Source organism: Harpegnathos saltator, unplaced genomic scaffold, assembly GCF_003227715.2.
Source record: "Harpegnathos saltator strain DR-91 unplaced genomic scaffold, Hsal_v8.6 scaffold295, whole genome shotgun sequence".
NCBI classification, from domain to species: Eukaryota; Metazoa; Arthropoda; class Insecta; order Hymenoptera; family Formicidae; genus Harpegnathos; species Harpegnathos saltator.
In genome coordinates, this window is record NW_020230089.1 from 1,830,976 (window position 1) to 1,847,033 (window position 16,058).

Sequence of the window (16,058 nt, forward strand, 5' to 3'; positions counted from 1 at the left end):
ATTGTCCGCAGGCACGCTAAAGTCAAGTTAGACAAAGATTGAACGTGCCTGTGGCACGGACCATCCTTTCCTTTCTAAATGAAGTCTTCGCAGCTTCTCGTGAAGCACTTGGTCTATATATGCAAGCTATGTTCGCGGCTCGTTGAATCTCCGAAACGAACTGTAAAAGCGCCAATACCGGGCCGCGCATTTCACTCTGGACTCTCTTGTCATTTTGGCATTAAATTCGAAATGTTTCAACTTTCAACACAGAATACATAGACATATATTGAATATAAATGTATGTTTTGTACCGAAAGTTGAAATATTCAAAGACCTAAATAATAAGAATGGCTAGAGTCAGCTACGTGTCTCGGCATTGGTGCTTTCGCCTTACGCGCGTGTTGACGCGCAAAGAATGTCCTCTCGACGTCGCGATGAAGATGTTTACGCGCCACGAAGTGTGGATCTGCTCGTGCTTTCCACCCGTGTATCTGGTAATGTTGTTCGTTACGGACAAGAAGGGAAGAAAAAGGCAGCCGGCCGGTCGGCTCTCGCGATCGATACTCCCCGCAGACGTAAAAATCGTCATGCAAAAGAGCTTGTCAGAATCATGTGGTCGAGGCAAATGAAACCTATCGAGTGAAAGAGATAACCGGCTGCCGCCGCCGTCGCCATCGCCGCCGCCGCCGCCGTTGCTGACGAAGGGAAATCGGTGCGCGACCGACCGGCCGATGCGTTCTCTTTATCTGCTCCCGCGGCTCGGCCGTGTATCAAGCCGTACAATGTATAAAACCGCTGAACACGATACGCGAGCTTGCAAGAATACATGATTTGCACGAATCGGACCGGAAGCGATCGGATCCGCTCGCTCGCAACGGAAATGGAAGATTTGTGATAGAAAAGGAAACCGAAACAAACTACTCTGAGATTTATGGTCGCAGTTGCAAAATAAAAATCGACCCCAGTGAAAGGGGCGCGACGTTGGGCGAGAAAAATTACTCGAGGAAAAGAGAGAAAAGAAATTTTTGATTTTAAAGTCGGTTGAGTGTTAACTCGTTCGTCACTGTCGTTTAATTGGAACATTCCCCCTTTATAGCTCAGTTTGTATTTTGTATATTTTTAATTGCGAAATGATGATTTCTTTAAAATGATTTCTTACGAGGTAAAATTGATCTTACTTTTTTAATATTATAATGTTTTTCCTCCAACTGAGTGGGATAATCTTTTTATTCACACAAACAAACCAAGTCTATTGGACATGACGTCGGCAACAAACATGTCGACTTTCTGTAAAAAGATGCAGAAGTTAGCAATTTTCCTTCGTATGAGATCAACTTTTTTGTCAAAGAAAATTTGTTCGTCTCTCCGTTTTCGCGCGAATGAAAAGAGAATAGCCGTTAAATCGATGACACGTGATGTTTCTCGTGCTACTCCGCTCGCCGTGGCTTTATTAATTTTTAATGTCGCCACGCACTCTCTCACATGGCGCTTCGCCTTGGGGAGAGCGTAGCTTCGTCCGACTTGCAGGGGGGAGGGCATATGGGAATCGGAGAGAAAGCCTGTTAACACCAGCTGTTGCCAAAAACTACCCTCAACTTAAATTGCTCTCGAAGTACCCGCGAAAGATGCGCCGCCGCTGAATATTGTATGAAATTAGAGGGGGCGTCAGCGAATGTCAGCGTTAGTCCCGCGGCATCAAATAATGATTAGCACGATCATTTTGTCATGCCGTTTTCCGTGCGATTCCCTCTTGACGAACGATATTCGAGATATGCTCGTTACATTTTTCGTTTTTTGTACGCCTTTTGTACGAAAATATCCGAGACACGTCCGCTCATCTTGTCGCGCGCGAACGATGACTGAAATAATTTCCGAAACCGCGCTGTGCTCGATCGACCGGTCGATCGAGATGTCAGAAATGATGAGAATCACATAAATCCGTTTTGGAAAGGCGTGTGTTATCCGTTGACTGATAATTTCCCGGGATATCATCAACTGAACTGAAATTAATCCGGGACTTGATACCGCGACTGCACGCTCGCCGATCGATCGCAGTCCTCCAGTCGTGTCGAGGCCGGAACTCGAAACCGAGTCGAAATTTTAGTTCCATGTTAACCTCGCAAATCTTGCCAAATTTGGACAATCTAGGAAAAAATGCCGAGACGTAGAAAATAATACTCCGAGCAAAGATGTTCGTGCATAGTGAAATAATTGCAAAGCGAAATAATTATTATAGTCCAGGAATTTCATTTTTATAATAAATGCTGCTGGACTGTTAATGATAATAATTTTATATGTCTATCACGACTCTGTCACTACCACTTTTTCTAGACTGACAAAAATATCGTTAGTTCCGAAAATATAATTTTATTGGAACAATAACATATTTTCTCTCGATGTTCAGCAGTAAAAGATAAAAACGATGAATAGCTGTTTGTAGCATTAAAGTTTGACCGTATAACCTACATAATTCTTAATATATCTTGAGATATTTTCTATCACGATCCTTCAAAATTGATGGAAAATTCGTGCGCTTAACGGGACGAAAGTTTCAACTTAGGAAAGTAGTCGCGGGAACTCGAACACTCTCCGTCGGGGAGGGACTTCATTCGTCATCGTCGATGTCGATGCACCGCAGTCATGCTTTCGTGACACAAATGGAGCGTTACGTTGACTTCCTTCCAGCGACTAGAATAACCTCTTCAGCGATCGCGCTTGTATCAACGTCGAGACGGAAAGGCTAGTTTTTCACTGGCAAGCGCGCTTGATGCGGCACGATCAGCTTGTTCGGAATAACTTCCCAATGACTCGTACATTTTATAGTAAAGAAAAAGTAGAAGAGGAGATAATTACGCGGATAAATGATGAAAATCTCTCGACAGCACGCTCGATTCAAATAATTCACGAAATATTCATTGATCGCCGCTCGTGAAACTTCTGCGCAAAGTAAACGCGTCTTGTCCGAATTTTCGAGCTGAATTCGTTACTGTGATTTCGTTAAGGACGATCCGAACGATCTGATTAGGCGAAGCGAACGGTAGCCCTCCGGGTAGCGGTCATAAACGTTTCAGCGATCGGACAGAAGGAGAGCTTGGCACCCTCTCGATTTGGTAAACGAGATGCGGAGCAATATTGAACGACTACACCAAACTTGATTGACAATATCACGCGTCGGTGCTTTTCCCTTTCCCTTAAATTGCAGGTATACCTTTGAGTTCAAGGGGAGACATCGTGAAATGCCTCATATCGACGTGATACAGAAACATCGTCCGATATTTTCATCGTCGAGTTCCTTCCCCCTTTATTATCCTTATCTATCAAGGATTCTTACTTATTCAAGACAATCATTCGTTTTAACGAACATACAACTCCGATTGACCTTGACATATATACCATCAAGAATATTCTGTTGAGCGACCCTTGAAAGTTCTTAGCTGGCGATCTTTATTTAATAAAAAGAAATTTCATCAGCAGCCTGGAGAACACAAAGATGATAATTCCATCTTAGCCTGAATAGTTGAGATGATAATTACATCTTAGTCCGGAGAACTGAAATGATCTTAGCTGAGAGAGCTGAGACGATAATTTATAATGACCTCTTGTCCTAGGCGAGTTGGCTCGTAGATGCCATGGTCCGAGAAGAGGAATCGTGAGCGTGTCGGGACAAAGGATTAGAAGCTACTTGTGAGCGAATGACACTTCACTTCTATTTGCGATATGTACAGAGCCTCTTCGGCTCAAGGGGGTGGGTGTCGCTCGGTGGACGTGCCGTTGGTAGCGCGGCGTTTCCTCATCAAAAAGTTCCATTTCTTTATTTCACCCGCACCTTTCTCCGTCGTTCTCTATCGTTATTTCCCCTGCACCGTTTCTCCATTGAAAATTCCTCCATTGAAAATTCGTTTCCCGAGCGAATCAAGATCGTCGCGGCGTATCCAGCCTAATGGGAACGATAAACGTCTAGCGTTCAACAAATTATCCCGACAAATATTGTCTGCAATTCAGTTTGGTCGATATCGGTATGCACCGAATTGTCTCCGGTTTATGTTGCCTCCCCTCAATCTCTCTCTCTCTCTCTCTCTCTCTCTCTCTCTCCCCCCCCTCTCTCCCCCCTCTCTCTCTGTCTCTGTCTCTCTCTGTCTCTCTCTCTCTCTCTCTCTCTCTCTCTCTGTCTCTCCCTGAACCTGTTCGTTCATTTTGGAGGATTGATTTGGCGCATACGAGACGTCTCTCTCTTCCTCTCTTCCTCGTTCTCTCGTTTGTCGATTCCTCGGTGTCGCTGGTCGTTTCGTGTCGCGCTATTATTCTCCCCGAGGAGCGCTTGATACCGCGCTAGCAACGGCGAACAGCTCGCTGGATAACGCGATATGGGCTTCCGTCGCTTTCCACGCGTCCTCGATCCGCCGTCAACCGCTATTATTGGCCCGGATAGGCCTTGCACGTTCGCCCTCGTCACGCTCGCCCTCGTCGCTAGCTTGTCAGCCGCTTGCCGAAACCACCCCGCTGCGAGCGTGCTGCACGGCTCGGCCAGACAGGGCACGGGGGCTGGGAGGGGTTGTCGCGCCACCGTGTAAAACTCGCGGCCGATGACGTCGCTATCGATCAAGCGGTTTCTCGAGGGTGCGATTCTTCCGTCTCTTCTCGTTTTCCCGTCCTCCCTCCGCCGGCGAGACGAGAGGAAACACCCCTGCGTGCATCTCCCCTCTTTCCCCGGCTCGTCACGCCGCAGGGGGAGGATCGCCATTGGGAGCGCGAGTCCCCTCGCGCGAACGTTTACCGAAAGCGCGGTAGTTGCGCGTCGTTTTTTTGCGGGGGGTTTTTTTGAGTCGATTTGTTGTCTCGGGGCGCATCGCGATGCGCCGCGAGTCGATTTTATGCCGCCGCTAGAATGACCGGGTATTTTTGTAACCGAAGCCAGAAATGTTTTTTTTAACGGAAGGATATGTTTCTCGTTGCTTTTTCATGTTTATGCGCGTACGCATCGAATTCGTGTTTCGTGAATTTATTTCACCGACTTTTATTTCATTTACAGTTTTAATTATCCGTCGCAATTTCTTTCCGTTGTCGCTTTCGCAGTTAATTTCTCGCGACAGGTCAATTAGAGCGCTGTTTGTAAAAGTCAGGAAAAGTACCGAAATACAGCCAGTGCGAAAAGCGAGCGTTTTGCCGGTTAATGCATATTTTATCTCGACAGATTCCTAGATGTAGTAAAAGCTAAGTATTTCACAAAGTGTCGACTTCATCTTTATATTTTTAATACACATGGCTCGAAGAGAATAATAAACGAGAAATGATGATAAGATTAAAGAACTTGACTCTCTCTCTCTCTCTCTCTCTCTCTCTCTCTCTCTCTCTCTCTCTCTCTCTCTCTCTCTCTCTCTCTCTCTCTCTCTCTCTCCCCCTCTCCCTCTCTCCGGACGAGAATTCGAGAGACACGGTTATCCGGAATTAACAATCAGCGGTTCGATTTCTTTTGTATCGACTCCACGTGCACGTTGCGTTTTTTATTGTGGCTTGGGGCGTTATCTTTCGCGTTACCTTAACATTGTAGACCCAGAGCGGCGTTTCCGTGCCAGCGGAGAAGCCGAGCTCGCCTCCGAAAACATAGAGACAATCCTTGTAGGCTACCGCGCTGTGCTCCTGAAGCGCCGGCGGCCTCTCACCCCCCGGATGCAGTTCCTCCCATTTGCTCTCCGCTGAAAGCAAAACAAAGAGAGGGTTGGTGTGTCGCGGCACGGCCAGGTGAACGTAATCCGACGCTCTTATCTACCGGACTGTAAGTGCGCGACTATTACGGCAGGGGTGAACGTGCGCTCGTTTCCAATGCATGAGACACACACGCGTACGCGTGCAAATACAGAAAGAAAAGGCGGGGGAGAGGACGATGGCACGCGAATTTTTCTAATGCATCCGCGCGCGTTGCATTTTAACAACAGCTTCGCCTCGGCGACGTATACGCCACGTCCCAGTTCCCGGTCAAAGAACGAGAGACCGTGTTTCAGCATGCAATAAGATTCGAGTTATATTTTCCGCACACAGCACGGACCGCGATTACGAATTCTCGCGTGTTGCAGCTTATAAATATCGCGTTCGATCAAGTCTCCGCGTAACGATCGACGAGGGCTCGCGCATATGTCTCACCTGGAATTCATCCAGGTGAATTCCAACGAGGATTGACGAAGCGAAGGTGGACGGGGAGAAGGGAGCGTTAGGAGAAGAAAAAATCTGGGCCTCTCGTGGCTTCGTTGAAGCGGCCGTTGAACGGCGAAAGTTTACCGGGGGAATATTAAAAATCTGGCTTCATCTTGGGTGGCTCTTTAATAAAACAGACGTCCGGACGCCCTTCGCTGGCGAACTATCGTGAAAAGAAAGTCGCGGGGGCGCGCGTGCTCTCCCCCCCGACGAGTACGAGATTATAAAGACTCGGAAGAGAGCCGAAGAGCGCATAAATTTGCGTCATATTGGGTGAGAGTAAATATTCCGCTCGTATATTGTAGAGAGCACAGTGCTCGAAGAAATATATTACCGCACGCCAATTACTATTTCTCTCCCCCGGCCGTCGACTCTCTCTCTCTCTCTTTCTCTCTCTGTCTCTGTCTCTCTCTCTCTCTCTCTCTCTCTCTCTCTCTCTCTCTCTCTCTCTCTCTCTCTCTCTCTCTCTTTCTCTCTCTTTCCCATGGCTGTCTTTATCCACCGAATTAATTTCGCCTTCTTCGCGATTTAATCTCATTTGGGTCGACGGGTAGCGTGAAGGACTTTTTGTTTTTGTTTTGTAGATATAATTGAAATTTTGCAGGAATATATTTATTCTCGTATTTTTTATACATCTTTTCTTTTTCGTACTTCTACATTTTTCTTACTACGAAGAACAAATGTATCTAACTAAAGCGATTTCCCAAAAATTAATTAAAATTATTTCACAAAGATTAATTAGCATTAATATCAGCAGTAATTTGTACTGATTATAGCGATTTTCAGCGATAATAATATTTCCTTGCTACTTTAACCAAAAAGTTAACCAAAAAGAAGTTAGCACCAATGTATCTAATAAAGTTGCTGTCACTAATACTACAGTAACACCTATTGTAAAAAAGAAAGAAAATGGTTCTCCCGATTGTAATTATTTCACTGCGAAATTATAGTCTCAAAAATGAAACATTTATTCTTCCCAGTTTGTTTGCATTTAATCTATAAATTACTTCGTGATAACTTTTTGGTAAAGTTTTTTAGTATTAATGAAGCTGTTTTGATGCATTGTGCAATCCGCAGCCACGCCCTTCATGATTTCGAATCTTTCACATCGCGTCATTTCTCCGTTCCTCTCGTTCTCTGTCCCTCCACTTCTGTCGCGTGTTTTTTATTCAGCCGGAACTGCTCGAAGGGGAAACACACCCGTAAATAAGTGGAGGGACGCAACGTTGTGTATGGCAGTCGCCGCGCCGACGCGACGTCCACCGTCTAATTTGGCGATATCCGCGTGACGCCGACTGGCTTCTCATCCGAAAGTATTGAGAAGACGGAAAAAAAGAGAGACGAAGAGCGGAAGAGGATAGCGAGGTTCGCGAAAGCTCCCTAAGAAACGTATACAACACGCTAGCTGGAGCACTTGCTCGTGTTCTCGATGCCGCTCGAACGACGGTGCACAGATGCCCGACATTGATTAGACGCACGTGTCATATCTAGTTGGCGCGGAAACAATACCTCCTTTTATCTAAGAGCGCGAAACCGCGCGGCACGTTCGACCTGCTCGCGCTCGCTTGGCAGATTCGCCATTTTCGGCCGAGTGGGAAACTTCTACGTGCTCGGTAAACAATTTAGCCACTCAAGGCTGTGTCTCGATAAGTACCTTCGTGACACGAGCCCGAATAACGAGGGCGTTTCGGATCCTTGCGAACCGAGTGCTGACTCTCTCTCTCTCTCTCTCTCTCTCTTTCTCTCTCTCTCTCTCGCTCGCTCGCTTCTTCTCGAGGAACCGAAAAGACGAAGCGAAAAAAAGAGAGAAAGAGAAAGAATCGATCGTTAATTTGGTCATATCGGTAATTTTCCTTGTTTTTCGCACTAGTTAAAATTTTCCCTTTTTAAAGCGTCCTGTACCCCGTAGTTGCGTCCCCCGATCGTTATTTACCCTCGAGTACTGCGGACGATGGAATAAAGGGTGTAACGAACGCTGGAGTGCTCTCCTGCGGTTCCTCGAGTTATCACAATATTTTTGCAAGATCAAACGGGTTGACCGAACAAGGCTGTCGAAAGTGGGGCCTCTCGACAGCTATTCGTTTCCGAAAACCAAGACCTCCTGCTCATCAACCCCTTCGTTGTTTTTAATATTCGGCCGAGATACACGGGGAAACGGCTAGTTCTGATCGAGAAACTCGCTGAGTGATAATGATAATGGTATGTAATGAGAGATGATGGAAGAAGTATGCGGATAAGAGAGATGAGGGATGAAGTAAAGCAATGAAAATATGAAGTAACAAAGAAATAAAGGAAAGTAATGAAACAATGGAAGGACGAAATAAAATTTGGTCGGCGAATACACGAATGGTCGAAAACAATTCTCATCGATATCCTCCCTCTTCACGTTCGGCAGCGTGAATCGCCGGTTTGCTCTCACGATCGCTTGCGTTAACATTTGACTCTCGTGCCTTATAATCGGTTCCACGGTAAAACTCTGATATTACACGACCGGAGATGAATCGCCTCGCGAGAAGCCGGAGGCCAAGTACAACTCCGGCCGCGTTTGGCTGATGAACGCGCGAAACGATGTAACTCCGGCGCAGCATTCGGAGGAAAATCTCTCCCTGCCACCGTACATAAGCCAACGATTACGGCCGGCGGCGTCGGAGCCGGTCGATTAATTCACGTGCGCGCGTCCGATCTCCGTGGAAACACCGCGTAATTGTGGGAGTATCGCCCGCGGATTTGCCTGATGTACGTGGGCTTTAATAACGGTGCATTATTGATCAGACCGACGAAACCCCATTCAAATTCCGCCGCTCACCCTCGTGCCATGGGGTGCGCAGGGACGCGATGGGACGCGTTGGGGCGCCGGTCAGAAGCGATGTTCGCATTAACGTAGCGCCGTTCACCACTCGAGGAATACCGTGCAGCAATACCGCCGCTCCGCTCCGGCGATTATTCGGGATTTTCTGCGTCCTCGAAATAGCGCGACACCACTGCAGTCCTGAATACGACGTCTAAAGACTCGATAATTAACACGCCGGTGCACGTCAATGGTCAGGTATATTCACGTTTATGAATATTGAGAGAGAAAAGTGTTTGGAGCATTTATAATTATGATCGCACGGAGATCGCACGGAGAATAATTACACAATAGAAAATGATTCGTATCATCTTAGTTGATTCGCAAGCATTATGTGAATATCAGTTATCATGTGAAATGAGTTAAGTTATATACGCCAATATATTTGCCATTTTTCAAGAATCTTATACACGCACGTTGCTGCTGCTACTATATTTTTGTTAGAATAATAACTGACGTCGGAAATTCTACTATAATTCGCAGTGAGATTAACGATCTCGATGTGCACATGTTTTTTAATACGAGTTTTAATCGTGCACGTAGAGGTGTATGAAGTTGTTTCTCTCACCGAGGCTGTATCGCCAAAGATCTTTGAGCGGTAGGTTTCCATTTCGACCGCCGAGTAGGTACACGTGACCGGCAAGTAAGGTGGCACTGTGCTTGCTCCTCGAAGGTGGTGCTGGCCCATTTTCCGTACCAGCCGCGGTGACCGAGCTCCACATTTTCTTCCTGAAATGAGAGAGAAAGAGAGAGAGAGAGAGGGAGAGAAGGGAAAAAAGAAAGAAAAAGATACGATCAAAGTATCGCTGGGACAGAAGGGAGGAGCAAGTACTTGGCGTGAGGCCACGCGCTTCCTCCTCCTCCAATGTTAGAATGTCTTTTCGTGACCCCCTCCTTCCCCCCGCAAAAGATGTGGTCTTCCAGACCTAATCCATTCGCTAAGAGTGGGATAGGAGGAAAGCCGACATCCGGGTAGAACGTGCACCGGGAAGGTACCCATGACGTATGCCGTCTTGGCGATTCCATGGGTACCTCTTAAGTGGTGAAGGTGGGCTCTATAAAAAAAAAAAGGTATCGCTAGATGTATCGATAGCGAGAGAGAGAGAGAGAGAGAGAGAAAGAGAGAGAGAGAGAGAGAGAGAGAAAGAAATTTATCATCGTAACGCTCGTGATCCTTTCTTATCTGCGGCCCATTAGGAGCTTGAGTAATTAAAGAGCATCTCGATGGGTATAGATTTGCTGTGTAATAGCATTTAGTTTCCACCACCGTTCCTCTCTCGCGATGTCTCCTTCGCTCCTGCACGGTGAATCCGTCGTTTTCGCAAAGATAAATGGAGAGAGAGGAGAATACGAAATCTCCACAGAGTTACGGATTACGAATTAAATATATCACCCGTTCCCTCCTGGCTTTGTGTAACTTCATATAATCTAGATTTTCCTTAACACGTGTTAATAGAAATTCGGAGAAAAAGAAGCGAAATCACGCGTGTCTAAAGACATCGTGTGCAAAAAACATCTCGGAAAATTGGGACGTCTTTTCTCGCATTGTCTGGGGATTTGTTATTGAAAGCTTGCAGAAATCGCTCGAATTATTAGCAGCGCATAATTTTTTACAGGTTCGTTATTACATAGTGTACTGTTAATCTATTTTAAATTAATCAAGACGAAAAATGATGTACCTTATTAAAATTGATAACGAAATAGCACGTATCACATTCGATCGAAGTATCTGTCATTGTCGTCGACTGCAAAGTTTATCATCATTTAAATATAATTTCGCGACTCTCTGTGAGATGACTCATCCTTTGAGTTGATGAAACTGGCGAGCTTCCTCCTGTATGTAAGCCTTCATTAAAATTTGTCTCGATAAAATTCGCGACGAAATAGAGGCTCGCTTCGCCTCCTCGGCCACTTCTCCTTTATTTTAATATATTCGATTAAAGTTGGCGGCGAGGCGGACTAGGCAAATAGAAATAAAGAGAGAGAGAGGGGGGGGAGGGAGAAAGAGTTCCGATATGGAATACGGTACGATGTTGGTTACGCCCACGCGTGTAATTTTGTGTGCGACTAATGTAAGAGTCTTGCTTGCGCGGAGGGTGCATAATGTGAAACTAAATATTTACCGAGCCGACACGGATAATTGGACGGAGGCTTCTCCGGAAGCCGTCTCGTTAGCAGTCGTTCGAAGTCCGGAATCCGCGTTTTCGGTGGGTGGAAAACGCCATCGACGACGCCGCCGGGTCGAACGTGCGCGGACACGCGGCGATTTTCAGCGGTCCTCCACTAAAACGAAGGGAGAGCGCTGCGGGAGAGCTGACCAACATTGGCCGGCGTGTATTCCCTTGATGCTTGCATTAGTAACAGCATCTCGCACATCTGTTCCCGAGATAATCTATTTCCGTGAGCGAGCGCGATCGCGAGCAACCTTCCCGGTCCCTTCACTCAATTTATCCGCGTCTACCCTTCGAGGAAGCTGCGAAGAAGCACGTTTCCCAAGTGAGATTTTTCGCCGCGTTCAGAAATGCACCCCGCAATTTATGGCGCGAATCTTCCGATCCAGAATCCGTCCGACGTTCCGAAGCGTTTTGCCTTTGAAGCATTTGCGCGAGCAATGTTAAGCCGACTGCACCTCCTCCGATTAATGAAAATAATTTCTCCGCTCTGTCGCGACACGCGATCGATATGGGAGATGAAGATGATTTAATTGAGACGGTAGTTTGGCTTTTCTTTAGAAAATTTGCCACGAGTTCGGACGGTATCCGATGACGATTCGCTCCGTGCGAGCCACCCTGTGAAATCCGATTAGTTGAAGAAGGCCGGCCGGCCTTCGACATTGCCCTTATGAGTTTCCAGCCATATCCGGGCCGGGGTAGCTCTCGAGATTCAATTACGGCGGCCGTGAAATCGAGTTTCGGGTAAACGAATGCACCCTCACGCGTCCCGACGCAACACGCGTACGCAAATATGCGTATTGCCTCGCGAGGCGATACGTTTCCCGAAGTGTACAAGACATCGAATGCCGCCGCCGCTGCCGCTGCGTCTCTCCCCCCATCTCGTATTCATTTCACCGAACGAGACCGATCCACTCCAGTCGACCAGAGTGGATCGACGAGGAAACAAGGCTGGCGCAGAGGGAGCGTAAATTTCGGATGCGGGCATCGCGGCGAATTATCGCCAATCTGTTGTTATTAACGCCATTTTGTCTCTCACTCATACAAAGAGCAGAAAGTATTTGCGTTGGTGGATAAATTTATTCTAAGTTTGGTCGGAGCATTCGCTCTCGTGACTTTGAGCGGTCGGATTTTCGCTACCGCTGTCAGTTTTTTTCATTCGTTTTGAGAGAGGATTTTACTCGGAGAAATTTAGCTACTAAAACATTTGAGAGAAATTCGGAATAATTTAGAAGAATGTCGAGAGATTGAGGAATTTAAATTTGCACGTAATTTCGCACACAGAATCGAAAGAAGAAATTGGACAAATAAAAATTGAAAAAGGGGGAAACTCACGACGCGGTTTTTCGCATGGAAACGCGGCGACCAAGAACTCGGATTATTTCTATTCAATACCATCGGTATGTACGGGTCAATTTTTATCTGGGATATCTCACAGTTCAACGGACAGGCGCATCCTGTCTCGTCGCAGCTACCCCTCGTAGAATGCGCGCGGAGCCGGAACCGTACATACGTAGATACGCGCGAAGCGCGATCCCCGATAAGGATTTTACGGCCGCCGTGCACACACGTGTCCAGACTATATCGACGGATTCCATCGGCCTGGGGGGATGAAGGCAGGGCGAAGGAGGGAGAGAGAATGCCGAGCGGTAATGTCCCGTCCGCAGATTTCAGGACGAGTCGGCCCTTCGCATCCCCGTCCTCGTCCCCGTCGCGGTCGCCGCTGCGAGCACTCGCAGCGAAAGCCGGGATTAAATGCGCGGCGCGGCAATTTTTCAGCGATTTCACGGGATCGACTTCAGGATTTACCATATGCGAGCCGGCGTTTGTTCCAAGATATTTTTCCCTCCCGCGGCAGGAATTCAACGGGCACGTCCGTACGCGGAAATCTGAACCATCTGAACCGCCGACGTGAAACTCGCAGATCTCGAAGAGGATATTTGTTATCGCGCGAAAATAGAAAGAGTGACGGGCGAAATGGCGGATCAACGAGAGGAATCTCTGAGAGTTTGCTCGGTTTTCTCGTTGGTGGAAATTTCCCTCGTTACTTGACGACCGCTTGATACTTGGACCAACTCGTTAATTACACTGATTAATTATATCAGTGGATCCCGAAAACGTCGCGGAATTCGCGTGAGATAAAGCCAATTGTAACAATACGCGGGTGCAAAGTGGCAATAAACGGCGTGATATCCGGCGGGATTTGCAATTGTCAGGGAAGGAACGCGTCCCTCGTCGAGGATGCCGTCGCGAAGATGTCACCGTCGCAATTGGCGATATTCATTCTCGGGACGGCGGGAACAACGGGCCGCGACTGCCGAGAGAACAGTTCAGATTTGAGAATGACACACGCGTAAAGATCGGTGGAGAAAACGCGCTCCTTTTCCCGCCGCCGTCACCCTCGTGACAGTCGGGTTAAAGAGCCGGCCGGTTAGGGGGGGGGGCGAAGGGGTGAAAATCGTAAAGGGATCGAAATCTAGTCGGCGAGACGACTTCTCACATCGAATGTCGAGGACGCCAAGTCGCTCTCTGGTCGATAATACGCGCCAGTTTTTCGACGGGAGGGAACGAAGAGAGAGATGAAGGGAGACAGAAAGCACGCGCCCGTGGCTCTCGATGTAATCTCGTTGCATTAAGGGCTGAACTTGCGAAACGGAAGAGGAATTTCTAATCGGGGACGTGATTTTTAAATTGGACAAAGATAAATTGGAATCAGATGAAATTGGATCAGATAAGATAAATTGGACTTTGAGAGATGCGATAATCCAAATAATCCAAAGGAAGAATGAATGGATGAGTATTAAAATGGAGACAGATAAGATCGTTTATGAAATAAGGACAATTGTCCCAAAAGAAAAGAAGCTTCTTTCATTCTATGGAAAATAGGAAAGAGAGAGCAGGAGAATGAGAGAATGTCTAATTGAATGATAGAGTTTTTTAATTGCATGAACTCGCCTCTCTCTCTCTCTTTCCCTTTCTTGCGAAAATTCCGCCGCTCTGGTGGTACTTCCGCAGTAACTCTGAATTTACTTTGACGAGAAACCGTTTACACAAATGCTTCCCTTTAAACAATCCGATAGGGCGAACGCCCCCCGAGCTACAAGCAACCCACGAAGAACCACGGATGAAAGAAAGGCGATTCTTGTGCAAACACTGCGGTAGTTCTCATTACCGATCCCTTTGTGCCGCAAGGAACGGCCTTTAATCTGCTGCATATCTTAAGGGACGTTCATCCGCGCGTTAGAGCTTTATTCAAATTTCCAGTGACTATGCAAATGAAAAATTTAACTTTCCGCGACGGCTACATGGCCGTCCGCGTGAAGGGAATTTGATCTCTCGCGAAGAACCATGCGATCGTCCTTATCTCTGGTGATTTTGTCGAAAATATAATTTCATCAATTAATCGTCGCGATTCTCTCTCCGCTGGAAACTGCGATCTCCCCCCCCCTCTCTCTCTCTTCCGTCTTCTTTATTATTCAACATATACTTGTCGCCTCCACACTTAAGTGGCGGTAAAGCTTCGGCTGCGTGTGTGACGGAATGTACAGCTGTCGGCACATGAGGAACATTGATTTTCCACGAGGTTAAGGACACCGTAAACTGCAGCCACCCCGCGCTATATCCACGTGACTTTAACCTCCTCGCCGCGAATGAGAATTTGCGACGCGCCTATTCTACTTCCTTTGTCAGGAGCGAATTTTTATCGCCCAACAATTGATCACTCGGTTCGCGTGATCGGTTTCTTCGCGAAAACAGGGAATATATTCGAGCCGGAGAAAGAGAGGAACTCATTACACGCCGGCGAAACTAACCGATCGTTTCTTCGATCAAAACCGATCGTAGTGAGTGTCCTTCGGCCAACAAATTTTTTCGAAGGTGATCTTTTGCAACGCGTGTGAATTTGACATGATTTGCATCATGAACAAATTTGAAAGATAACTCCGCACTACTAAGTTTCCTTTTTTCTTTGAGTCGAATGACGCGAGAGTTTTGTCAGAAAGAAATCGCGATTATTTTGGCCTTCTGATGCCAATAAATGAAAACGAACTGAAAATATGCCAGTCTGCTTTGCGAGGCGAGACGAATTGCGTTTCACGAAGTTGAACAATCGTACGGAAAACATGAAGACGCGAAGATCGATCGGCCTTTGGTTTTTCCATATACACCCGACGGCATTAATTAGTCCGCGTTTCCTTGCTCCCCTCTCTCTCGCGGCGATCCATCTCGCTCCTCGAGCCATCATCGCACCATCAGTCTTTGTCCGCGCAGGACGCCGGTTAACAGGCTTACCTCTTGGCTCGGTAAACCTTCTCTATCTCGTTAGCTGCGACGAATGCAACTCGTGACCCACATGCAACCGGCGATTAAAAGCGCGGCTGGCTGCCACCGCCGCCGCTGTGCGAGGAGCTCGTCCGACGATGACGACGACGACGATGATGATGACTATGACTTGTTTTCGCTCTCTTTTTCTTTTCCTCTCCCTCTCTCTCTCTCTCTCTCTCTCTCTCTCTCTCTCTCTCTCTCTGTCTCTTTCTCTCTCTCTCCTCAAATGCGCATCTTCTCCCACAACGACTACCCTCGCCCTCGGCGCTGCTGCGTCCGGTCGCAGCGCGACAAACGACGCGTCATACGCGTGCGATGTACGAATCTCCCGCTAAAACACTCGAATGCCCCGAAGAAAGCTCGGACGACCGGCAAGAGAAACGAGAGAATGCGGTGTCATACACTACATACACACACACACACTCTCTCTCTCTCTCTCTCTCTCTCTCTCTCTCTCTCTCTCTCTCTCTCTCTCTCTCTCTCTCTCTCCCTTTCTTTCTCTATCTTGCTGTCTCTCTCTCTCTCTCTCTCTCTCTCTCTCTCTC

The 16,058-nt window shown here is 47.2% G+C and overlaps 1 protein-coding gene across 2 annotated transcripts in view; it reads right to left on the minus strand.

The window, feature by feature from the left end:
- The window catches only part of LOC105188807 (host cell factor 2), a 27,898-nt gene extending 12,253 nt beyond the window's left edge, over window positions 1–15,645 (minus strand). For both annotated transcript variants that reach the window (XM_011150453.3, XM_025299847.1), the window contains exons 1-3: window positions 15,481–15,645; window positions 9,588–9,748; window positions 5,518–5,675 (exon numbers count right to left, since the gene is read on the minus strand). In XM_011150453.3, coding sequence (XP_011148755.1) covers window positions 5,518–5,675; window positions 9,588–9,741 — 312 coding nt within the window. In that variant the 5' untranslated portion in view covers window positions 9,742–9,748; window positions 15,481–15,645. The remainder of the gene's footprint in view (window positions 1–5,517; window positions 5,676–9,587; window positions 9,749–15,480) is intronic.
- Between the last annotated feature and the right edge of the window lie 413 nt (window positions 15,646–16,058).